This window comes from Amblyomma mixtum, chromosome 6 (genome assembly GCF_055824585.1).
Source record: "Amblyomma mixtum isolate Tamu chromosome 6, ASM5582458v1, whole genome shotgun sequence".
Lineage (NCBI taxonomy): Eukaryota > Metazoa > Arthropoda > Arachnida > Ixodida > Ixodidae > Amblyomma > Amblyomma mixtum.
This window is the reverse complement of record NC_143017.1, coordinates 46645475-46671208: the sequence shown is the minus strand read 5'-3', so window position 1 is coordinate 46671208 and position 25734 is coordinate 46645475. Positions and strand designations below refer to the sequence as shown.

Below are 25734 nucleotides of genomic sequence, written 5' to 3'. Positions count from 1 at the left end.
TGGCCCCGTTGCGCTCGAATGGGTGGCCCTGCTCTCTCCCCAGCCGAGCCACGGCGACGGGAGGGGGGGTCGCACTGTCAATGTGACGTGCTGCGAGGCAGCGTGCGCGACTCAGATGTCGCAGTGCGGCGCGTCGTTTCAGCGCGTGTCCGCGCCGCGACTGATGTTGTCGCAAGGCGAACGCGTGCGCTGCGCAACTCCATTCACTCCGGAGCCCTCGTGAGCGCTCTTTCGGAGAGGCTGAAAACCGGTCGCTTTCACGAGCACGCTCTCGTAGAAGGCGCGAGCCGTGGCCTCAGCGCGAGTTGCGCGCTCTAGGACATTGTGACCCCTTTTTCATTCGCGAGTCCCCGAACCTTTGAAAACACGACGCGCAAATTAGCATCGGGCGCCGTAAAGCCGGGCTTTGCTTTGCTGTCGAGCGTCCCCGTCCGTATCGCAAGCGTGACCGGCGCAGCGCCTGTGCGAGGGTGGTCGAGCGTCTTTTGTGCGGGTCCGAGCGAGCGCGCTGAGCAAACGGGGCCGTCTTCTCGGATCAGTCCCGGTCGCAGCCTTTAGCAGGTATTCCTCCTACACGTCTCTGCTAACCGGTTGTCCGCGTGTTGTTTCCAGGGTTGCCCGTCTCTCCTTCCTCGGGCGTGAGTCATCGCTCTGCGCGGCGGGGCCGCAGTTGCGCAGACTCGTAGTCGTCACGTACGAACTAGTGGGGAAAGCAGCGACTGCGAGCCTCGTTAGCTGTGTATTATAGTCGAGCGCACTTATAACGGCTGCGGATATAACAAATTATCGCTTATTACGAACGAGTGTGGTTCTGCCGCCAAAATGTTCATTTTGGCAATGGCAAACTCGTCTCACTTACAACGAACTTTGTCCACGCCACTCGGTTATAGCGAAGGAAGAGGCGCCGTAAACACGCCCCATTGTAGTGAAATACTCGCTCTTGCTGCTTAGCGCGGAGGCTGATTAATGTCTCCCAGCCACACGACTCCGCCCGAAAAAAACAAAACAAAAAAAAAACATGTCGAGCCAGAAATGTAAGAAAAGCCGGCATTGAAACTGCAGGTAGCCGTCAGCCTCTATAGGACAGGTAACCGATGGCCTCTATAAGGTAAATCTTTGACTGCGTGTGCGCCGGCTAGGAGAAGCATCGCAAAGGAAAGCAGAAGCGGGTTTCATGCGAGGCAGTGGTAGCGTCGAAAGCGAAGCTAACGTACATGATTGTGGATCAGCCAACGGCAGCGATTTGAAAAGTTGGAATGCCTTGACGGTCACGTGGTGTGCGTCGCCTGCACAGGCGGCTTCACCTTTTATGCTGCTACCGACCTCGTGCAGGCAGAACCAGATAGCAGACAGTGCAGCTGATATATTTGCGCTACTTACGTCGCTGCGCGGGCCCAGGAACGATAGGTGACGCTGTCGACGACGCATGTAGATGTGTGGCCGGATGTTGCCTCGGGTGACTACGTTCGTGCGGACGACAATCTCGCAGAGCCATGCTCTGACAAAGCCGATCTGGAGTCGCCAGAAAAAAAAGATTGTGTCTAGTGACGCGTGGCCGGAGCGGAAGATTGCAACGCACGGTGCTACGTTTACGGGAAGGCCAATAAAATCAATGCTAGGTGTGTTTTGCGAAGCATGGTGCCGCGCGGTTCGATTTTCGCCTCTCCGCTGACGTCATTGCGCTAATCTTCGTTACTCGCGACTGTAGGTATATCACTCCTGATTAATGTGTCCACCCTGCCACCGGCTGCCATGGACGCGTCATCCACGATTAGCTTTATTCCGTCCCTAAAGCAGTTTTCTTGACAGCAAAGATCTCGGCGAGCAGAACATGACCGTCCCTGGGAAGAATGGAATGCGCCACAGTATAAGGCCCGCTTTGAATAAATAGACGCGCATGATGAAGTTTTGAAGGAGTAAACATTGCTTTTGCAAGACTGAGTATTTTTGGCTTTAATGCAGAGAGTTAGTTTACTGCGAACATCGGATATAGCGAACAGAATCTGCGTGACCGTCAGCTTCGTTATAAGCGGTCTCGACTGCATATCGATTTGTAGGGGTGTGCTGACTTCTCAGTGAGGGAGCTGGATCACACCGAGCAACTGCGCTCAGTTGTTTCGTGTCGTTTCCTCACCGCGTCCAGACCCAGAAGTTAGCGAACCCCTGAAAATCGATACTGCCGTGCCAATTATAGCCCCCTTTGGAGCACTGTGTTCTTTCGCTGAACGCCAGTGTCTGAGTGCAGCTTCGGAGGACCCTCTTCTGTGCAGCTGAAAGAGCAAGGAGAGAAAAAGAGAAGGCAAACAAACTAATGGGGCACTTAAGTCGCCGTAAGAGTGCAGTGCGTTAGCAGTAGATTTCACATTTGTCGTAGCATGTGTTGAAACTTTGTGTGTGTGCGTGTGTGTGTGTGTGTGTGCGCGTGCGTGTGTGTTCAGGTGTGCTATAGCTGCAGTATAGCTGGTATCCGCTATGCTGTGACGGCGATGTTTGAATCTATATCACCTTTTTCCTTTTTCTGATCCTTTATTTCTATTCTCTATCTATAGTTTGCTGTCCAGAAACCAGGTTGCTCGTAACCCGGTGGCCAGGTTGTGATCACGTCACGAGGTTACGTGACCTCTCTATAGAGCAGTCGGCGAATTTCGTGACACCCGAAGTCGGCTGGGATTAGTGTGACGACCACTCTAAAGCCATTTAATTAAAAATCGGTGCATTGTAGGCCCTGTGTTGAGCGCCGGGGAAGTCGGCGGCTTGACGGATTAACGGTCCGGTATAGCATAAGAGAAAAGTATACAACAGCTGTATCCTACCGGTACTCACCTATGGAGCAGAAACGTGGAGGCTAACGAAGAGGGTTCAGCTTAAGTTAAGAACAACGCAGCGAGCTATGGAAAGGAAAATGATAGGTGTAACGTTAAGAGATCGGAAGAGGGCGGAGTGCGTGAGGGAACAGACGCGGGTTAATGACAGCCTAGTTGAAATCAAGAGGAAGAAGTGGGCTTGGGCGGGGCATGTAATGCAAAGGCAAGATAACCGCTGGTCCTTAAGGACAACGGAGTGGATTCCAAGATAAGGCAAGCGTATCAGGGGACTGCAGAAAGTTAGGTGGGCGGATGAGATGAAGTTTGCGGGAATATGGTGGCCGCGGCTGGCGAAGGACAGGGTTAATTGGAGAGACATGGGAGAGGCCTTTGCCCTGCAGTAGGCGTAGTCAGTCTGATGATGATGATGATGATACTATAAGCAGGTTCAACGATTGACGCCCACTTTCTCGATCCGTGCAGTAGACAGAATTGCGACAGCGCTGTGTACACGAGCAGGCCGAAGCGGTCGCGCATCCCCGGCCCGCATCTCACTGTACGCCAAGCTATATGTGTAGGTGCGGGTGAGTGTAGTATATCGCAGCGTGCGGTTCTTCCGTCCATTTCCGAGAACCAACGTTGCGGCGCCGACCTTATCGATTGCACGCCTGTACTGCGTGGCGCTCGGTTAACCCCCCCCCTCCCCCCCCCCCCCCCCCCGCTTTGTTCGAATCCATATCCGATAAGCGGCCCTTATTTGCCCGTGCATGGCGCTTGGAGATAGCGTTGCCGGGCGGAAGAAGGGCGCCCACGGACTCCAGCGCGAGGCTGAGCCACTCGACAGGTGCTCTCTCTCCTTTGTTTCTCGCACTGTTTGCTTTCGCCCACGTTGTCTGGCGCGAGTCATCCGCGCTGAGGGACCCCGTCGTCGGAGGCGGTTCCCTGACTCGTGCCGTACTGACGTAGCGCAAATGCTATGGATGTCGTGGTTGGGAGTGAATGCGTGGGGGATCTGGCTCATCAGAGGCAAAGTACAGTGAACTAGAATTTAGCCCGCCGCGGTGGCTCAGTAGTTACGGCGCTCGGCTGCTGGCCCGAAAGACGCGGGTTCGATCCCGGCCGCTGCGGTCGAATTTCGATGGAGGCGAAATTCTAGGGGCCCGTGTTACTGTGCGATGTCAGTGCACGTTAAAGAACCCCGTGGTCGGAGTTTCCGGAGCCCTCCACTACGGCGTCCCTCATAGCCTGAGTTGCTTCGGGACGTTAAACCCCCATAGACCATAGTGAATTTAGCCAAATAAAGACTACGACGCTGAGCAGGAAATAGCTTTATCCCGCGGGGACGGTTCGCGAGAGCAAGAGGTAGAGGGAAGCGTTAAAGGTGCGCTAAAGAGGAATCCGGTGGATGTGACGTCACACCGCTCCCGTGGCTATATCGATATCCAAATTGTACATCTTTCGGGGATTAAGTGTTAATTACGTTGAATTGCACCTTTTTCCATCTAATTTGACACAAATCCGGCGTTTTTCCGACCATTCTGTGACAATTTTCACTGCTGACCGGTATAAGAGTTGGAAAAACAGCGCAATCAAAGACGAGACACAAGAAGGACAAAACACCAGCGCTGCTTTAGGAGGCAGATAAGAGTTCTTGATTGAAGACGTGAGAAGACGAGCCCGGCATGTGGTTGCGGCCAAAAGATTTACACATATAACTGAAGAGCGGAGGCATAAAGAGGGTAGAAAAGTGCCCGATGTAGAAGAAATGAATTCCAGAAGAGGGCAAATACGGGCTGGTTGGTACATGTTTTACGAATTGGAAAAACAGCGCAATCAAAGACGAGACACAGCGCTGGTGTTTTGTCCTTCTTGTGTCTCGTCTTTGAGTGCGCTGTTTTTCCAATTCGTAAAACATGTACCAACCAGTCCGTATTTGCCCTCTTCCGGTATAAGAGGGCTGCGGCTCAGTCAAGCTGTCTATGACAGCTTTTTCTGCAGCTTCTCTGTCACTTTTTGGAGGCAGAAATAAAAATGATTGATTGATTGATTGATTGATTGATTGATTGATTGATTGATTGTCGTGACGACTTGCGGTGGCTGTGACGTCACACCGTTCTCGTGGCTATATCGATGTCCGCGCGATTTCGACGTTTTTGCCTATAGTTAATTAACTAATCACTCTACAGTCCTGAACCTTGGCATCTATGTTCGTTTTTTCCTCCTCTATTGGAAGCAGCCATTAGTTTTCTCCTATCTTTTTTAGTTCCCGAGTTAACACGAGTTAAACGCTGCCAAAGGTGTGACACCCTCTGCTAACAGACGACACTATGAGCCATTAAAGGCTTTCGCCTTAAAAATGCGTAAAAGGAACATAGCGGCGCGCGGTAGATGCCAGTGCGGAAAGACTTTCCTTACGGCGGCCTTCTCGGAGTGCGACAGTTGCTGCGACTGGTGCTGCACCCTCGATAGAGACGCCAAAAAGAAAAGAAAAGAAAAGGAAAAATGCCGCACTCGTTGCTTCACTGTTGGGTGAATTACTGCCGGTATACGCTGCGGTGACGCTCGGCGGTCGTTTAGGTTGTCTCCCGAAGATTAATAGGTCGGAAAGAGGGTGGCGCCATCTCTGTTGCGTTTTCCTACACGTATATCGCGTCTTCGCTCATTCCTTCGTGCTGGGCGCAGAATAGAGCAGGTAGCGGCCCCTGTGACGTCACGGGGCAGCTCGAAGCGTTCGTTGCGTGTCCTGTACGACAATCCAACCTCAGCGTTTTTCCCCTCTTACCGATGTTAGTAGGCGCTTTCGACGGATCGACCCATTCGGGACCGGATATCGCAGTCATGTTGAGCTGACTCTATAGCCTGGCTCGTAAAAGTCGAGCACAGGATACGAGTTCGTGCTCGTCACATCAGTGTTTACTTCCTTTGATGCGACAGAGAAGTGCATTCTGGTTGAATAATGCTTGAAACTGAGTTCGTAACTTTTTCTTTTAACATATATACCCGTGATCGTTAAGGTGGGGTGAGACGTAAAAAAAAAAATGTTTTTAGAGTTGGCGACTTTCTGACAGCATTTATTTGGCTTTCAGTAGGTGTATTACACTTGGGTATTTGTGACTTGAAAATTTCTTGTTCCTCTGTTTTCGTCGTGGGGTTGAGCCGAAAAGTGTGCGTGTCTCGACGTGGTCTTGTTGTTTCGGATACTTGCGAAGATCACGAACACAGGCTTTGGTTTTGGTTTAGCGTTTAGCCTTTTGTTGGTAGTACATTCTTCAACGGCTGGGGCTCATGCTGTAGCTGTTTTGTTCTCAAGCAAAACTTTATTTGTGGCTCCGCTCTGTTGCTTTCATTTCACAACCTTTGCATTTTTCTCATAGCAGCATTTTCGAAGGGTTATGTGCCCATTTTCCAAGGAATCGAAAGGTTTAACTTGGGGTTGGGCTTTTTTTTTTTTTTTCAATTTCGGCGTAGTTTTTCCGGTATTACTTTTTTTTTTTTGTTTTCACAGAGCAGTTTTTGGTATTTTCGGCAGATGTTATTTTCAACCAATAGATAGCGCTTTCACTTTTTCGGTGATGTAATGTTGGTTGCTTTATGGGGTTTAACGTCCCAAAGCGACTAAGGCTATGAGGGACGCCGTAGTGGAGGGCTCCGGAAATTTCGACCACCAGGGGTTCTTTAACGTGCACTGACATTGCACAGTACACGGGCCTCTCGAATTTCTCCTCCAAAGAAATTCAACCGCCGCGGCCGGGATCGAACCCGCGTCTTTCGGGACAGCAGCCGAGTATCATAACCACTGAGCCACCGCGGCGGCGGTGATGTAATGTGGTATTCCTGTGAGGTCGAAAGGCACTTGAAGTCTATATAGGCTGTTTTTTTTTTTGTCAGCTTGAGCATTCGATTTACCACCAATTGAACCATTAAGACCCTTAATTACTGGTAAAACGCTAATAGCAGTGCCTAAATGCAGAAGGAGATGTTGTCAAAAATGAAAAAAAAAAGTACCGGAAGGTATACGTTATAGAACCGTTCAACGAAAACCGCTGCTGCGTGAAATACAGGGTCTGGCGCTGAAAAGGAAACGCGAACAAACACCAGCGGAGGCAGTACCGGGTGAATTCCTGCACTTTGACCTTCATTTTCTGCATCGAACAGGGACGATTAATAAAGAAATAACATTCTCAGATAACGCAGCTAAAAAATTGACTGCCGCAGAGAAATAGTGCATACAGTATGGCGATAATTTATCGGGTCTAAGCAAGGGAGCTTTTGGTTACGGCGTGGGATATTACTGGACAAGAATCGCGTGAGGTGCGGTCAAGGATACTGCAGACGGTGGAGCGATAATGTTCGCGAAGCGTTGAGTAATTTCACCCGAGGAAAGATCGAGCACGCGCACGGCTATGCCATCTAATCTGGAATCAACTAACCCCTTGCTCGCCACACCCTCACTTGAAGGGACACTGATAACAACGTTCTGGGCCGAAAGCTGATAGAACTGCTATAGCTAACCTAACGCAACAGTTTTGTGGGGTGTGTACCGTGTATACATATTGAAGTCTCCGGTCATACGCAGCTGACCTTTTGCACTATTATTCTACACTCTATAAGTAGTAGTAGTATAAAACCTTATTCCGCAAAATGGGACGTGGTTTAGGGGTTGGGTCTTGAGCAGCGGGTGGTGTTCCTAGGTACAGGATCTCATCGGTTCTTGCTGCCTCCTCGGCCCGCTCAACCAGCGCAAGCTGATCTTGCGGGTCGGAGCTACACCGAAGCTCCTCCCACTGCTCGACTGACGGGTTTGTAACTTTGGGCTCTATCGGGCTCGCCCGACAGCTCCATGTGGAGTGGTAGAGGGTGGCTATCTCTCCGCACCACACGCATTCTGGAGTGTATTGCGTAGGCCAAATCTCACTGTATATGTAGCGACTTCTTGGGTATGAGTTTGTTTGTAGCCGTCTCTATGTAGTTTCCTGATGTCTTGTGAGTGTCTTGATTCGTTATTTTTTTTTTTTGCGTTTTCCACTGATGGCGCTGCTCAGGTAGCGTCAGGGCACAAGGCTGCCTTCAACACTTAGAACGTTGCATAACATCCCAACGCGTTAGGCGCGACGAGCTAGGGCATTCCTGCATCGCTAATGGCTTGAGCGCAGCAAGGACTTGCTGTCCTCTTGGTATTCTTTTCACGTGGCCGTTCTGCGCGGTGTCTAGCTTGGACTCCGAGACAGGGCACAGGCGGCGAACATCTCGGTTGCGTGTGCACTTGGAGGCCGACGGTGCCCTTGCATGCACGTGCGTTTGGTGCGTGGAAGTCGCAGCTGCGCGGCAACACTGCAGACAGGGGATCCGCAGCTGTTCTGCTTTCAGGGACAGCGAGCCTTATTTTTTGTTTCTCCACTAGGGCGCTGTTTGGGACGCCGATTACTGGCGACCAGTGTTGTCGTCGAGCACTTGGAAACAGCCAGAAGTGGCCAGTTCTTTTATTTCGGCGCCAAATTTGTCGCCATTGTGAAAGAGTGCAATAAAAAGCTCAATAACTATGACTGTACTACCAGCCTGTGATCTTCTACAATATATGGTGCCACGGCGCAAATAATTTCTGCAAGAAATAACATTAAGCGTTGACGGAGTTTCGTGCTTTCAGGTTCCGCTTGTGTTCGGTTCCCGTCGAGGCAGCCTGCGGGAAACCACACTCATACTCCTCGTTTGGTGTCGCAAGTGACAGCGTCTTGAGGGTGCACTGCGCGTTGTCGCGGACTGAAAGCTTCTTCGCGTACAGCTTCCCGGTACCAGTAACTTCAGTAGGTCGACAATCAATCACTCTTTTATTTCTCTTTGGACACACAGAGCTGAGGGGGTATACAAGGCGAAGGAACGGCTCATGGCGCGACGGAAAAGACGGGTGGTTTTGACTGGTGGAACAAGTGTGAGGCATTTGTTTCAAAATCACTGCGCGAAGGTTGTGGGGCCCGAGGTGTTTCGAACCGTTTAGCCGTTGTCGGACTTCGGTCTCCAGCGAGGTCGAGGAGCCGTTTATGCTTCAGGCGGCCGCAGTTGCCCTTGAATTGCCGTTTGCTTCGGGAACTCAAAATTATGCGAGTTTCTTTTTACGTGCGGGCATGCGCCCTAAAGCTCTGTGCCATCTAATCGCGGTCAACGTTTCGAACACGCGCCTGCTCTGTTCAATCGTCCAGCACGGGCTACGCACCTGCGCATTGTATAGGTTTGGTTTATTGGGGTTTAACGTCCCAAAGCAACTGAGGTTCCGTAGTGGAGGGCTCCGGAAATTTCGACCACCTGTGGTTCTTTAACGTGCACTGACATGCACAGCACACGGGCCTCTAGAATTTCGCCTTCAAGAAATTCAGCCGCCGCGGCCGGGATCATCCTTGCGTAGCCTCCAATCGGATATGCGCATGGGATCATATTGAATACGCTTTGCAATGTCAACAAACTTTTAATATTTCTCTCCGACGTCTGCCGAATGCGAACGTCGGAAGTAGCTTCCGCGGCTGCTACGAGAATCGAGGTGGCCGCGTTTAGTCTTATATGAACACAAAGGCCAAAATTGGTGTTAAACTTTAGTGCATTCATGTTGAAGTTAGCGCCAAAAACGAGGACCAAAGTAGGAGAGAAGACACAACACGAGCACTTTTTCGCAAGTAAAACTTTAATGGAAGAACACGTGATATATATACCCATCTCGTGAAGTAAATCAAAGGAACATACATGATAACGTGAAGATAAAACTTAGAGGGCGATACATCTGAAGAGTGCTCGGTAACATAAATGGTGCAAAAAACAGGAAAACTTCATGGTCACAATCACGAAGAGCAAACCCAAATACCCAAAAGAAACAAAAAGGAGGGAAGGAAAAGATGTTATTTCCACGTGTAATATATCATGTGTTCTTCCACTAAAGTTTTATGTGCGAAAAAGCGCTCGTGTTGTGTCTTCTCTCCTACTTTGGTCCTCGTTTTTGGCGCTAACTTCATCATGAATAAGATTCGACTCGCCCAACTTTCCACCTTACTACTTTAGTGCATTTCTTTAAGTAGCGAAAGAGCTACCCTTACAGAGACGTAAGCGAAGCTATGAAGGTAGCGTAAAAGTCCCCGAAGCACAAACGCAAAATTTTAGTCGCCGCATAGCCTTGGGAATTAGCCAATCTGGCTGGAAATCGCCACCGACGGCAAAACTGCCGTTGGCGAGCGCTTTTGCATGCGCGGCACGGAATACGAGGCGCCTTTCGTGCGCTGGTCGCAATTATGTAACTACGGAAGGACCGTGCTAAAACGTGCGTCGTACTGGTGCGTGCGTAGTGCCAGCGTAGAATAAAATGTCGCAGAGTTACGCGTTTTCGACGGCAATAAAGAAAAAGAAAGGTTGATGCGGGTGAAAGCTCGAAGGCCGTTCTGTGGAGTGTAGCTGCTGTTCTGTGACAGTTGCAAGTGCCCCGGTATGCCGCCGCAAAGAGCGCCCATGTCGGTAACAATGGTTTCTCTCCCGGCCGCCTCGGCATCAATGGGAAGCGCTACTGACGCAATGGAAAGAGGGGGCCGATAAGTTCTTCAGCGCCCCTTCTTGGAGTTGAGGGGGGTTCGAAGGAAATGTTCAGGCCGGGACAAAAAGGCGAGGGGTTAGGACTGGCGGAACAAACGTGAGGCATTTGCGTGACAATCACTACGTGAACGCCGTGCTCGAGCCCCGCATTCGTGCCTTCGCCCGCTGAAACGGCTCGTCTCGCTTAGTTTTCGTTTTTTTTTTTTCGTTTTGTATTCATTAGAGGGTCTAACAGGTGTTCTCAGCATTCGTCGTCTGCTCCTCGCTCTCCCTTCGCTCCGCTCTCGTCTGTTTTTGCTTCTTTTTTTTTGCTTCGCTTTTCTATTTGTTCCCGCTGCGCGGCAGCGGCTTTGACGCTTCGGAGAGGGTAGTCCGCTGGCTTTCTCTCTCCGCGCGCCTTCCCCTCTTTCAGGGGAGGGGAATCACGTGACCCTTTTCCACACGCTCTCTCGCTGGGCCGTCCGTCGCGGCGATCGCCCATTCATTCGCGGCGCGCGCGTCGTGGTCGCACCTGTGGATCGGACTGCGTGGAAGGCGGCCGCAAGCTGCACCTGCTGCGTTGGAGACGGCGGCGACAGTGTCTTTCGCGAGTGGACAGCAGCTCAGAGAAGCGGCACCACGCTTTCTTCGCCTAGTTCCTGCTGCGTTACGAACGGCAAGGTCAGCGACCTCCTTCGTCACTTGCGCATGGAGCGTCGGTGATTTTCGTGGCCGACAGCTCCGTACCGGCGATGGCTCCTTCCCCAAGCGCTGGATTTCTCGCCGCCTGATCGAACTGTCAGGTGCGCTCAGTGGACTTCGTGTGTGGTCGTGGGTCGTGGCCGAATGTCAACCCCAACCTTCTTCCACGCTTTGACGCCGTGCACCGTCGACGCACACTCGGCTACTAACACTGCGATCACCCGCGATTGTTCTACCCTTCGTTACGTCCGGTGGCGTTGAAATTCGCTCCGTGCGCCTCCAGCATCGTGTGGTGCGTAGCGAAAGGCTGCGGTGTGTCGAGAAACTTGTTGTGCGTGCTCGCGTTTAGTGCTCGTCTTTGAAGTTCATTACTTTTCCCGGGAGGTTGTGACGCGTTGGAACACTTGTCACGTGGCGACGACAGCCTCCCCTCTCTGCCACACATGCCACGCGTAGCCGTCCGAGACTCCAGTTGTGCCGTGTCACGTGTTCGAGCCGATCGGTGCTTCGTCGGCTGTGCGTAGTGCATTGCAGAGTCGTCGTCGCAAGAGCGCGGCTGCTTGAAGTGCAACTTTGAAATCTCGATGGCGGCGCTGTGAAGGTTCACCGGGTCCGTTCGATCGCTGCCGACATTCGCCATTTGTGGAGCTCGTGCCCTGAGGATACAACGGATAATCCGCGGAGAATCGTCCAATTTGTGCATCGGCTTTTCAACGTCGTGCGGTGCTCCGTCCGTGGAGGAGGATGAAGTTCCCGTCGCTCTCCGACTGGCTGCAGCCCAAGTGTGGCGGTGTCCACCGGTTGGCGTTCGCCCGTCGCTCCTTCCGCGTCTCCAAGCGGATCAAGAAGGCGGCATCGGGCATCTCCAAGCGGCGCGCGCTTTCGCCCGGTGAGCTCTTTCGCTCCGCGGGCCGAAAGCTTTTTCCGGAGCCCGGAAAAAAAAAAAAAAAACGTCGTCACTGCATGCCTGTCAGCATACATGTCCTTACGGGGCTGGTTGCGCCTACTCATAGAGCGTGACGCCCGACCGGTGCCGTTCGCACTCGCCCGCGTCGGAGACCTTCGAATAAGTTCTGCTGTTCACGCGCGCGTGCTGTTTCTCGCGCCAAGTTTCGCGACGCGCCTGTCGCCGTACTCCGGGGATCAGCTTTCTTTCTTTCTTTTATTGATGTCCATTTTTTGGAGGAGGCCGAGGTAAAAGCTGCGACGGTGCAGCGTGAGAGGCCCTCGACCCCCCTTTACATGTGGCAGCGCGGAGAAGCACAACACACAAAACACAACACGCACAGGTCACCTGTCCCGGAAAAACAATCACCCAGATATGCATAGAAGATAAGATGAAAAAGAACTGTTACAGCATACTACATAAGGTCAAAACCACATGAACTCAAGAAAGTCTTGAAATTTGAGGGGCTCATATTTTCGATACTGATGCCATTTTCATTGAGGGAATTTAAAAGGCGCGGTAAATTGTTCTCAAGCATTTGTTTGCTATAAGTTGTCCGGTGTGCTTTTAACCTCCGACTTTTCAGAGTGACGTGTACTGTGAGCGGGCACGTTTGAACGTAAATTAGCGATGTCACGTAATATAGAATTATGTTTCTTGATACCAGACTAGAATTCGCGCAGGAGTCGATGTGTGTAAATATCTCGATTTTTTTTTTTTTTTTTACGTTATACCTCTCGAAGAGAGAGAGGGTCACTATGTTCAGTGTAGGATGCACTGGCAATAATGCGCACAGCCCTTTTCTGCATGGTGATCATATTGTTCAGATTTGATTTAGTCTTGGGCCAGTGTGCCCTGGTTGCGAGTTTGATGCTGAGGCTATGCTGAGCACTCTCCCTCGCTGCCTGCCTGCCCGGGGCGCGTGTGTCGGTTTACGGGGTGGCGTCATGCATCCCAACTGCGCGGTTCGGTACGCGCCACACCTGCCGCAGCAATTAGCTCGGCTTCTCCCTGAGGGGTGGGCCGGAGCACCCATGCGCGCTCCAGTCATCGCGGACGGTGCAACAGCAGCCTCGGGTCGCGTGCAAAGCGGTCACGGCCGGAGCCAACGGATTCAGCCTCCTCCGCGGTTCCGTCCGCCTTGGCGTCGCGATTTTTTCTCTGTGCGAAACGGTCGGGGGTCAGGAGACCGTTGTAATGTTGTTTACTGTAAACCCCCCCCCCCCCCCCTCTTTTTTTGTTATTTTCTAGTGTTTCGAAAATTTCACAGATTAATGTGAAGGTAACCTTCCTTTAACCTATTAAACACTCACAAATTTCATGCAACTACCGACGTAATTAAGTTCTGCTAAAACTGGTACGACCACACTTGCAAATTCTCTCAGCACAGAACTTCAATTGGCACTCCGCAAGATGCAATGAGGGCGGCAAATAAAGCACTACACAAAAGCCAGTGATATAACTCATTACCTCCGAACGTTGATATCACGGGCCAACGCCTACATGTACACTACCATTAAAAGGTACCCCGTAAGTGTTTGGGGGTTGATAGCCAGTACGTTAAATTACGCCATGAAATTTTTGCGCTATGGATGCAATCTTTGCCTATCACTATGCAAGAAATTTAACTGGAAGGTTCTGTCTGGTGAACAAATTGATTACTGCGCAAACAGTAGGAAAAGCTGTGGGATACGCTGCGTGATGTATCCTTGCATTGGTATTTTTCAATTTAAGACGCGTTCACAAGTCGCGCCGACCTACATCTCACGGATCTTGAGAGAAAAATGCTTACATAAAGTTCAAAAAGAAGACATCCTGCGCGTGAAGATACACGTACAGTTACTCCAGTTATGCTGCTCCAAAGGATCTTTCAAGGCGACTTGGGAAAGTCGCATTACTTTAGATGTTTGCGGGTTGACCCAATGTTGAGAGCGTATAACATTAACTTTAGCAGGTTGTCTCACTGCAACATGCAACGTTACCGCAACTCCCACAATGCACCTGGGTCGTCGTCCTTCACGAAGTAATCCTCTTTCGGCATTAAGCTGGCTTATTCCTGTGCACGGTGCCGGTGCAAGTCTAGGAACTAAACATCTTACGTACGCGACGGCGACCGGACGGCGCTGCCGACCGGGTGTAGTGAAGTGGGCTGAACGAATCAGAAAGTGCGTCCACCGCGCTACGCTATCTCCGGACTGGAGCGAGGTTTGCTCTCGAGCAGCGCAAGGGTCAACTGGCCGTGTGTCGTCCAGGCCGTGAACCCTTTTGCAAACTCAAGCTGAAGTCGTGTTTGCCGGACGACTTCTTTTGTGGAGTTTTATTTTTTTTCTCCCCCCTATGCCTCCACACAGCTCCGAGAGGGCTTTCCCGCACAATGGCGCGGAGTTTCTTCCGTTCGCTCTGCACGCCGACTTTCCCCTTGCCGGTGTGCACGGTGCGTGTTCCCGTTGGAAGAACTTGGCGTTCGCCCCCACCGCTGCGTGACGCGGCCATTTCCGCGTCGCGGTTAAAATGCTGCGAAAGTGACGCTTGGGCGAGCTCTGCTGCGCCGCTTTCCCTCTCTTCCGGCAGCGAGGGTTTGCTTGGGGGCGCAGTTCAGTGTTCGGCCGCTGAACTGCGCAGTTATTGGATGGAGTTAAGAGGGTTATAAAAATTTATATATAACCTCCTTGGATGGAGCTAACTAGCAGAAGAAATTGTAAGGTCAATTATTTTGATGCCTGTCGCTTGCTTGATATAGCCAAACATCAAACAGCTGATTTGGTTTAGTGTTGTTACTGGTCAGCGGGGTAATGGAGGACGCAGCGGACTATGGCTCATAGTTACCGACTGCTGCTTATTTTTAAATCGTATCCTGCTGTACCACCGGCACCGCCATCATTTAGCCCTGAACGGCGAGGCGTGGCTGGCCTCCCTTTTCACGTCACGCCCACGCGAAGCACTTTCAGCGGAGGCGCTCCTCGACGCAGAGCAGGGCTTCATTGTGTTCCGCGATGGTTGCGCCTCGGTCGTAGCCAGAGGTTTCTTTCCTTGATGACTGGGAGAGACATTCTGGTGTCTCAGCGCATGTTGTGGTCAATTTTACTTTCCCATCTCTCATGAAACTCAAGCGTAAAGATTGACGAATGCGTGCGATACTTGAGCCATGTTGTATCGCTAAATCACGTGCCGGAGCACGAGACTCTCGCCCATCGGGTCTCAGTTAAAGTTAGGTGAAGAACCTCTCGTCGCGTTTTATTTTTTGTTTCTTATTCCTTCCAAACTTTCAACACGTTTGCGGTGCTGCGGATTTCGGACTTAGGTACGAACTTTTTTTTCAGTCGACGTCGGTCCATTATGGAGGCTGATTTCGCGCCAGCGATAGCGCATTTATGCGCGGAGCGGACGACACTTCCCGGAGTTCTCGTGTCGCCGCCTTGTTCGTTGCACGCGCCTTCCGTTGACGAAGGCATTTTTATGTTGCCTTTCAGCCCCTCGCGAAAGTCGACGGCCTTCACGGAGAAAGGGGTGCCGTGCGCTCGGCATTTCCCCACCACGGCTTGTTCGCAGGCGCTGTGTAGGAAAGAAGGCTTTGGTTTTTGAGGAAAGGAAAATGGCGCAGTATCTGCCTCGCATATCTCGGCGGACACCTGAACCGCGCCGTAAGAAAAGGGAGGAAGGTGGGAGCGAAAGAAGAAAGAGAGAAAGAGGTACCGCAGTGGAGGTGTCCGGAATGATTTCGACCACCTGGGGATCTTTAACGCGCTCTGACATCGCACAGCACACGGGCGCCTTTTTGCGTCCGCCTCCATCGAAACGCGGCCGGGTTCGAACCCGGGTGTTCCGGCTCATTATGGAAAAAAGGGTGTTCTGCCGTTTTTTTGTTTTTTTTTCCAATTTCTTCGCCCCGGCGCCGGTGTCGCCTCATTCATCGCGCGTCCAAATTTTACCCGCATGTGCATCCTGCGTGAAAAGTCTGCCTGCCACGTGGTTAGCTTTCCAGCCGTGTATAGCTGAGCTCCTACGACTCCCCAATGAACCAGAGGTCCCAGAAATATCACTACTCTGGTTCTCGCCACCCTGCAGAACTTTGGAGCTTCGGGGGTGCCATGCAAGCTCCCCATTAATGTGGCCCGAATGCAGGCCTTGCGCGTTACCTGCATTCGACCAGTGGCTTCTCCGTAAGTGTGGGAGGAAAGAACTTGTTCCCTTGATTTAAGTAGTTTCCCTCTGAGCGGAGAATGGCCAGGGGACATTAGAGAGGGTTAGGATACCGGTCACGTACTAGCGGAGACGTATGCCGGTTTTATGTTTCATGCGCAGTGGCGAATGCGTGGCCGGGTAAGACCACTGCTCGTGCGCAACAGGCGTACGTAGAACCGCTATACGTATCCGGTATGCTCCCGCCGCGGTGGCTCAGTGGTTACAGCGTTCGGCTGCTGACCCGAAAGACGCGGGTTCGATCCCGGCCGCGGCGGGTGAATTTCGATGGAGGCGAAATTCTAGAGGCCCGTGTGCTGAGCGATGTCAGCGCACGTTAAAGAACTCCATGTGGTCGAAATTTCCGGAGCCCTCCACTACGGCGTCTCTCATAGCCTTAGTCGCTTTGGGACGTTAAACCCCAATAAACCAAACCAGTATCCGGTATGCTAAATCTGTCTGTTTTCAACTCCAGTGCAGATGCAACAACGGAGTTCGTTGTTTTGCGCAAACTGGCTCTTCCATTCTTTCTCAGTGGAGAGCTGCCTACGCATCGACCCCCCTATAGTGCTCATCCACTTAACGGCAGTCACCGCGCCGGCTTTGTTTTTGCCAGAGTTTCCCCTCTGCCATTACGCTATTGGCGTCACGCTGACGCGCGTGGCGCCACGGTCCGGTCGCGATATTATCGGACGGTGGGCGCTTCGATTTCCGCCTCTATCGGCGGCAGGCGTAGCCGGGGAGCGGTCTTCACTCGGCGTAGGCGTTCTGTTCCCCAGGCGTGATGAGACGACGATCCGGTCTCCGCCCTCCGCGCGTTGCGTGCGCGCGACGTGTGCCGCTCGAGCGACTCGCGCCGGAAACGTCGTCGATGTTCGTGACGGCGCCGCCTTCAACGGTCGTGTCTCCGCGCCCGTGCTCTGGCGGGTTAAGCAGCTGGGGCACTTCCGTGAATGCCTTCTCCTCCCGCCTGTCGTCTGTTTGTGAAAACTGAATATACAGTTTTGTTTTACAGCGCGCTGTCTTCACCCGCCGGTTCGGTCTCTCCGAGGCCGTGCGGACCCCAGTCGATATCTGGGAACCTGCGTATACAGCGTTTGCTCCCCGTTTTTGCATTATTTCGTTGTTGCATACCATTTTGGGGACGACGTCTGCTGCAGGCGATTTGTGCTCCTTGCCATTTGCGTGGCGCCTGCTTGTCGGCTACATTCCGTAATGGTAGGAGACACGTATTGGGGGGGGGGGGGGGGGGGGCACTCTGTAAATAGGCTCTGTACTTAGTGTATTGAACCATGGTGGATGCGCCTGATGTTCTTTGAGACGAAGCGTCGTCGGGATGCACTGGATCGATGCCGTGGCTGCTTGCGCTTGAACTGGCTGTTCTTTGGGTATACGCCGTTAGGCTTTACCCGAATTAAATCACCCACTTTCCTTTCGTGCAAATCTTCTTTCAGTGTACTCAGTTGCACTGCATAAACGCGTTTAGGATATCTGTGAAGAGAAAATAAAGGGGGGGTTCGGGGCGCAGTGCAACGACAGTCAATTTTGTACTCGTGGTGGTCTGGTTCGATTCCCGGACTGCTCGGAGTTCACTCATTTTGATGGACGCTGCATGAATCATGTTACCTCCGTCGTAGTTTTTAAGAAATGTTCCGCTTTATATGGTTCTGCGTCATTCTTCGCAAGCGCAGCCAGTTAAACTCCTCGCCCGCCGTTCATTCCCAATAAAGAACAGGCGCAGTAGCACTCTGCGGCGCTGCTCCGTTGACGCCGTTTCTCCGCGTTGGTCGCTGAGTCATCGGAGTCGTCCGACGCAGGGCGAGCGAGCGATTTGACGGCGGCCGCCTTCTAGCGAGAGCGGACGTGACCCCCATGCCGTGTTTCTTTCTCTTCCTCTCTCTCTGTGGGAGAGACGCATTCATGGCGGGTGCCGCGTATCTCTCCCCTTTTTTTCTCGCCCTCCCCCGTTTAGTTTATTTTATAAGAATCTCAGTAACTAATCGTCGGGGATGACGGTCCATTCGGTCGGTGCTGGCCCGCTGCATTCGAGGAAACTCAGAATCTCTCGCTCTTGTGAAACCAGGCGCTCCGGCGCGTCCGCGTGCATCGTTTTCTTCGCGCCTGCTTTGCGTAACCTTGGCTCATCTACAGGGATGACTCCATCCAGTTTTCGTCGGGAGTTGAAATCGATTCTCTAGATGGATCGTTTTGGCTGTACTGTTTTTTTTTTTCTTCCAGGCAGCAAAAGACGCAGATGTTGCGGAGAAACCCGCGTATAAAAATGGAGCACCACTTTTGCCGCCACTAGATCTAAACTTGTGACGTCATGACCTAAATGGACTCCGTGATTACTGGTTGTGAGAAATTGGATGGCGACGTAGCTTGGCCTCCTCGAATGAAGGCCGTTGTGGCGCCACTGCCGTGTGCTTGCGAGAATGGCCGCTGGTGGCGACACCTGTTCATTTCAGATCGAGGGCACTAACTCGCAGGTTCAGAACCTAGCAAAATTGTCTGCTGCCTATGTATCTCCGGAGGTTCGCTTCAGAGCGTAACAAAAAGAAATCACATCGGTATCCACGACCAGGAGTCGAACCCGCCACGGTGCGAACAGATCAGCTTCAGAGGCCGCTGCGCGAAACCACTATAGGCTGTCGCTGCATTTTTTTTTTTTATTTATTGCCTGTTGCGGCACGTACAGAAGCACCCCAACTGTGTCCGTGGGTATCGCCGTATCCAAACACGCCTCGTGTTAAACTGCAGCACAGTGCTCTCGCGTCGTCTTCATCAACTTCCACCTGCTCCGTCCGGCGGCACTACCCGCTCGTCGTCGTCTTCTCCGTAGCACGAGTCCGTACTTTAGCGCTGATTCGGATGTAGTACATTTTTCTTTCGTTTTCTAGCTTATGAAAGCTCCGTGTTTAACAAACCACGCTCTTTGTCATTAGAACGGAGTAATAGATATGTTGATAGAGACCAAGTTCGATTTGTCCTCGGTTTGCGTTGGAGTGTCTTGAACAGTGCAGTAAATTGCCCCTCGACGAGAGCTCTGATGAAGGCGGTGCTGAGGTGGTTAGCGGGAATGATGGAGTAACGATCCGGAAAAAAAAAAGAAAAGTCTATCTTGAGAAAAAAAGCGCTGTTTTTCTCAAGATGTACCCCAACCAACTCGCCCAGCAACACACCTTGCTCAAGAAAAGTATAGTTGATGAATGAATCCATGTGATTGGTGCGACAAAAATGCGTTTGGATTAGGCGCATTCGTATTAGGTTTATGCGTTCTCGTTGTGTAACGAATGAGATTCGGACAGACATCTATTAAAGATCTCCGCTCTTTGTCTTCCCTCTCTCTTCTCTTCTCCTCTGAAAGTGGGTTGGGGAATTTCCCTCTCCCTGCTTTGCCACCTTCCAACCGTGGCATAAGCAGGCCTCAGAGAACGCTGGCGACGGACGCTTTTTTTTTTCTTCCGAACTGGGGGCTTTGATGCTACTGCATTGAAAACTTTGCCGAGCCACACGCTGGGAATTTTAGAGGTGACAGTCAGCGATATCAGGGAATGGATGTTGGACCGGAAAAGTGGGCCGCCGTCGACCCCGAGTCCCTTTTAGCGCTCGAAGAATGAAAGTGAAAATTGCTTTTGGGGAAAGAAAATTGGCTGAGGCTTAGCTAAGGTTAAGCCTAGTCAGATGCGAAGCGTATTGATGGCTAGGCTTGGTAATACATGGCTTTCCTTGGTTGAATACTTGGTCATTTTAATACAACCACTAGAAGTGTAGCAAGGATTGCCGTGGCAGCTATATACGGGATCATCGGTGAATTCAATGCAGAGTGTGCAACCGCTGCCCCAGCACCGGCTACAACAGCTTTCGCTTCTCGTTCAAATCAGCCCTGCTTCTAGGCGGCATCCCAACACTTGGCCGCCTCGTAAGTGCCCGGAGAGCGAGGCAAGCTCAGCTTTATACCGCTGCTGTAGCGTCACGTGGTCAGCTGCAGCGCCTCTGATGTGGAGCCTCCACCGCCGCGGCCGACAGCGCGAGCCGGCAGCCCATCTCTCCTCTGCTGTGACGTCATGTTGTCACGTGGTCAGCCGCCGCGCCTCTGATGTGGAGCCTCCACGCCGCGGCCGACCGCGCGAGCCGGCAGCCCATCTCTCCTCTGCTGTGACGTCATGTTGTCACGTGGTCACTGACACGTGGTCAATGGTAGCTCCACCGCCGCGCTCGACGGGCTGTAGTGTAGCTCTAGTAATATGCTTCGCATAAAAAAAAAAGGCCACGGTAACCGCGTCATCGCGCATGACACGACTCGATGTGAGCGCGCGTGACACTGGGCGTTACTTGGTTACGTAAGCCCAAGAGAGAAAAGTTCGGTGATTCGTTCGGGCGCGTGCCACTAGGAGACGCGCCGATGTGGCCCACGGAAGCATATACAGGAACTCTAGCCCACGCTTTAGCCCACGCGGTACCAGTGCCGGCCGAAATTTGTGCTCGGACCGGTCGGTTGTGCTGCGCGGTTCGCCTGGGAGGATCGGCAGAGCGTGACGACGTCGTTGGTAGGAAAACAAGGACGCGACGCGGGCGCCCCCGTCAAGCCTGCGCTGTCCGCTCCGAGGGCGGCTTTTTGGTCACGACTCGAGTGTGTCGCCCCATTTGCGTCCTGCCCACGGTAGATAGACCGCACCACCAGGCACGCGCTGACGTGTCGCGGCTGGCTGACTGTCGGCTCGCTGGCCGCGACCTGCGCGACACGTGACGAGCGCCCACTGTCAGCGCCTGTCGCGAGCCCGAGTGCACGCCCCCAATGCGAACTGTGTCGCTCTGCCGCACGAGTACGGGCTGCCTCGTTTATTTCCGGACGTCCGTGGCAGGAGTGCGTGACTGACTTGCGATAAACAAAAATTGAGGGGGGGGGGGGGGGGGCACTTTGTTCACCTAAAGTGCGGTGAAGCGAAAGCCTTAAAGCGCGGTGTTGCTGCTTGTGTCACTGATGTGCGGTTAAGATGTTAATTAAGTGGTTTAATGATTTATTGGGGTTTCACGTCCCAAAGCGACTCAGGCTATGAGGGACGCCGTAGTGAAGGGCTTCGGATAATATGGACAACCTGGGGTTCATCAACGCGCACTGACATCGCACAGTACACGGGCCTCTAGAATTTCGCCTCCATCGAAATTCAGCCGCCGCAGCCGGGATCGAACCCGCATCTTTCGGGTCAGCAGCCGAGCGCCGTAACCACTGAGCCACCGCGGCGGCTAGATGTTAAGTACACAGTTGTTTGTGAATCTTAAGTGCTGGATACATTAAGGGTGTTCGGGAGGCATCCGTCTGATTCGACGCTTTCTGCAAACATTCTCCGGCGTCCCAGACGAGGAGAACTACGTGTGCGTTGGCAGGAAGTAGCGTAGCCATTAGCACGCTCGGCTGCGGAACGGAAGGATGGTGGTTCGAATCCCATCGTGCACAAATATATTTATTCTGGTCTGACCAGAAAAAGCGTGACACCTTTGTTGACAACCTTCTGGTTTGGTTTATGGGGTTTAACGTCCCAAAGCGACTAAAGCTATGAGGGACGCCGTAGTGGAGAGCTCCGGAAATTTCGACCACCTGGGGTTCTTTTACGTGCACTGACATCGCACAGCACATGGGTCTCTAGAACTTCTCCAAAGAAATTCAGCCACAGCGGCCGGGATCGAACCCGCGTCTTTCGGGTCAGCAGCCGAGCACCATAACCACTGAGCCACCGCGGCGGCTGTTGACAACCTTCTGTCGACAATGATGAGGGATTACAGGCTTTCTCTTTAGAACAGGCCATGCGCCACTATGCCCTGCCTGTGAACACATGATCATTTTTCCTGCCAAAGCTTTGAAAACGCTATCATTGCGCGCGCAATCCCCCAGAGATACGTTGCGTGCGTCTCGGAATCGTCCGCTCGCGTCTTTTTATCCGCCGTGAAGGGCCCGCGTTGACTTTCCCAACCCCCGCCTCTTCTCGCGCGCGGTGCCGAGCGTGCTCATTTGCCGCCGCATTGGGAAAAAGCGCGCGCGCCGCTCCCTCCGTCTTCATCTCCCCCCGGTTGCGAATGCCGACGGTTGTGTGTCGCCATTCATTGCACCACCCTTCCTTTTCGGAATGGCCCAACGTCTTCTCTGGGCGCCTTTCTTTTGTTGTCGCTGGGGGCAACGACTCCAGCCGTTGGGCATTTGGACTCGTGGCGCGAATACAATGGGGCGCATTCCCGTCGTTCCTTAGCGCAGCGTCAGACGGCCAGAGAAAGCTGTGTGCCCGTGAGAAACTAGGCGAGACGCTATTCAGGCATCCCGCATGTCGGGAGCTTCTCTGATAATCTCTAGCCAGCTAACAGCACCTGTCTTCTCGTAGCGTACAGAAAATAGGCGGCTGTTCCAAATTTCGTCCTTCGCGTTGGCTGAGAGAGACACGGTTTATCGAGAACTGCGCGCTTACCGCGTAGTAGTTGTGGAAATGCGCGCATTGTCGAGCGCGGGCGAGCTTCTGCCGTCCTCGGTGCCGATGGGACCGTCTTTGGAGCACGGGTAGCACTGGTGCAGTGTGCAGGTTCGTGCCAAATCCGGGGGAATTTCTCTGCAGTCCTTGCGGAATAATGAGATGCCGCGGAATTTTCGCCTTACCTCTATGTCTCGTAGATGCCTACATCCCTATAGACCCACAGTAATGGCGGTACCCAACGTTCTGCTTGGCTCGCAGGAGTGGAAGCTTCTGCTTTTTACACATGCGCGTTCTGTAGCTCTTCGTCGTCGCCACTGTGGTGGCTTTCCTCGTTTCAGTCGAGCCGGTCGAGACTGGTTAAAATCGAATTCATGTAAACACACAGTGGTCGAGTTGGGCTGGCCTTGCTCAACTCAATCCCTTGACTTTACCCACCGCTGTCGGTTTCATGTAAACGATGCTTTTAGGCGGGTCAAGCGAGTTGACCTACCCCCTGCAGGCGAGTTGACTCGACTCGCTCTGCCGCTTATTTTACTCGACCCGACAGCGTTTACAGGAACCCGACAACTGGTTTTTTTACCCGACAAGCAAACTATAGTAGGATACAACTTAAAAAAAAACAGCAGTTGCTAAAACTGGGCCGCGGTCCGCGGCGTCCTTTATTACTTCGCTAACCAATGGCAACAGTAAACAAAATCAGCTTTTTAATCAAAATTCTACAGCTCGTAATGCTTTTCTTGTGATAAGCTTCTTGTTTGCGTAACAAGACACGCTTAAAGGGCCACGGACCACCCCAGCTCAGCAGACACTCTCTACCTCTCTTTCAGCGAGCCTCCTCTCCTTCCATTCCCTCCTCGAAATTCTTCTCTCCCGCTCCTCGTCGAGTAGGCTCGGCAAGGCAAAATCACCCCTTCCTTCTCCGACGTAAGCCGGAGGCGTGGTGTCTGTGGAGTGCGTCACGGGGCTACGTCATGGCCCCGCCTTCAATAGAATTCTTTTCTTGGTTTTTGCTGCTGGGGCTGAAACAGCGTCGTCGCATTTTCGCCGCACACTGAACGATCGAGAGGCGCGATCGGCTCGACCACCTAGACTTGTTAGCGAGCGCACCCTTTCATACATCTGTTTGTCATTCCCAGTTAGCGAGCCACCTTTTCATTTTTTTTTTAGGCCTCCCCACCGTTTCACGAGCGGATGGGCGGAAGTCGTTTCTGTTCGAAACACACGGCGAAGTGCGGACCCGGCAACCGCCCGTTTGCTTTTCTTCATGTGTGTTTGTGTTCTGTGTGTTTGTGTCTTTTCTCCGCTCCGAAGCCCATGTCGTTCATTGGAGTCAGGGCGTACGCAAGATGCATGGAGGATAAGCGGTGTCTATCTGGGCGTTTACATGAGCCCGACAAAAGTCGGGTTAAGGAGGCTGTCGGGCCGAGAACCGGTTGTCGGGCTCATGTATACGCTAGGGGGTCGAGCAAAGGGACCGTCGAGTCGAGCTGGGCCAGCCCGACTGCAGGGGGTGGGTTGGCTCTGCCCGACCCGGCTGGAAGGAGCATGTATACGCTGCCGCATCGGCTTAGCGCCTCCTCTCCTGCCTCCTCTCCGGTCTGGCTGGCGCTGTGCAGGAACTCGGAGCACTCGGCGCGCGCGCTCTTTCTTAACGGCCTGTGCATGAGGGGCAGTTGCTATCTACCGCCGCAACTCTCCGGGGGCTGGTTCGGTTACTTTGCACATATTGCTGAACGGCTGCTCCGAGTACTGAAGAACTTGACGACCATATCTTATGCAGCCACTGCTATCGGCACGCAAAGCAGGGAACTAGTAGATGGATCTCAAAACATTGAAGTCGGCATGCAATGATGGCGCATAGTATTAGCGAATAGGGCTGTATCATTAGCGTCTAGCAGGAATAAAAGTGAGGCAAGATATTACAGGGCGAAGCCACGGTTAGGAAAACATTTATTTTCATTTTCAGGGCTGGCACAATCTCTGTTGATACTTGGAAATGTATGAATAAAATAATAGCACTTGCCGTTTGAAAACATTCGAAGTATCTGTGCCTTCTGTTCTCACTGCGTGAAACACACCAGATCAGAAAGATCCTTTGCTCTTTGGAACTCCGATATCGTTTCACATACTTAGAAGGACTGAAAACAATAACAGGCGCTGCTTGTAATGGCCTATACAACATTGTTGTGCGGCTCGCAGTTCAAGGGATGTCAGTTACAGCCTTAAATGCTTTCGCCTTGGCTTGTGGATGAAACCAGGCGGCTTGTCATTTTGGTTTGTCAATTTCGTTGTGTAGTTGACGAGAAGAATTCGGAGAAACTTCTCAGAAATGAGGTGTGTTAAGCATTTGGTGTGGCTTCTGTTAACCCATTCCGGACAGCATAGGAAGGGTGAATCTTCTAGATGTGGTTCAATGATTAGTTACAAGACTTCGAGAATTTCGATCGTGGGAGATACTTGACCGCCTTTTCAAAAAAAAAAACGCCGGAATCACTAGAAACCCCGGCTTTGGATAGTGGTTTTCACCATGATTTGTTTTCTCGGCACCTGCTCAGGCCGTAAGAAGAGAGCGAGAAAGCGCGCGCGTCGATACCGGCCGTGCTGGGAGATTTTTTTTTTTTTCCGGCAGCGGAGACACCCATTAGAAATCAAAGCGAGCCGCTGCCGGCCTCGAAGACAGCGCGCACGTGAACGGGCGAACCAACCGGCCGGAAAGAGCAGCAGCGGGAAAGGGAACTTTTCGTCTGGGCGTCTTTCCTCCTCTAGCATGCGTGTAGTTTGCGTGCTCGACGCTAGGTGTAGCGACGGTCTCTGCCCGACAGAAAACCGGTTCATGTATACGCGGTAGGGTCGGGCTGGTCAGCCCTACATCTGGCGCACCCCGACCCGACCCGCAACGTCGGGCTCCATGTATACGAGGCTTATGCGGAGCGCTCAAGTGGACGAGCGAGGGAAAGGCTCTGCTGCACTACTAATTAAAACCTTGTTTTGGGGGGCTCGCATAGAAGAAAAGAAACTGAGGAGGGAGCGCGCACGCAGAGCTTCTCGTGACGTGATCACGGCGGGGGGGGGAGGGGGGGGCGAACCAACTCCCTCAGTT

At 52.5% G+C, this 25734-nt stretch overlaps 1 protein-coding gene and 1 non-coding gene across 2 annotated transcripts in view; both read left to right on the top strand.

The window, feature by feature from the left end:
- The first annotated feature begins 11785 nt into the window (after nucleotides 1–11785).
- Nucleotides 11786–25734, top strand: part of CenG1A (Centaurin gamma 1A) — a 72144-nt gene continuing 58195 nt past the window's right edge. Inside the window, exon 1 of the mRNA XM_089547838.1 lies at nucleotides 11786–11937. Within this exon, the coding sequence (XP_089403964.1) occupies nucleotides 11793–11937 (145 nt within the window). The 5' untranslated portion in view covers nucleotides 11786–11792. The remainder of the gene's footprint in view (nucleotides 11938–25734) is intronic.
- Nucleotides 16379–16450, top strand: TRNAS-GCU (transfer RNA serine (anticodon GCU)). The gene has a single exon. It is a non-coding gene; the product is annotated as a tRNA-Ser (tRNA).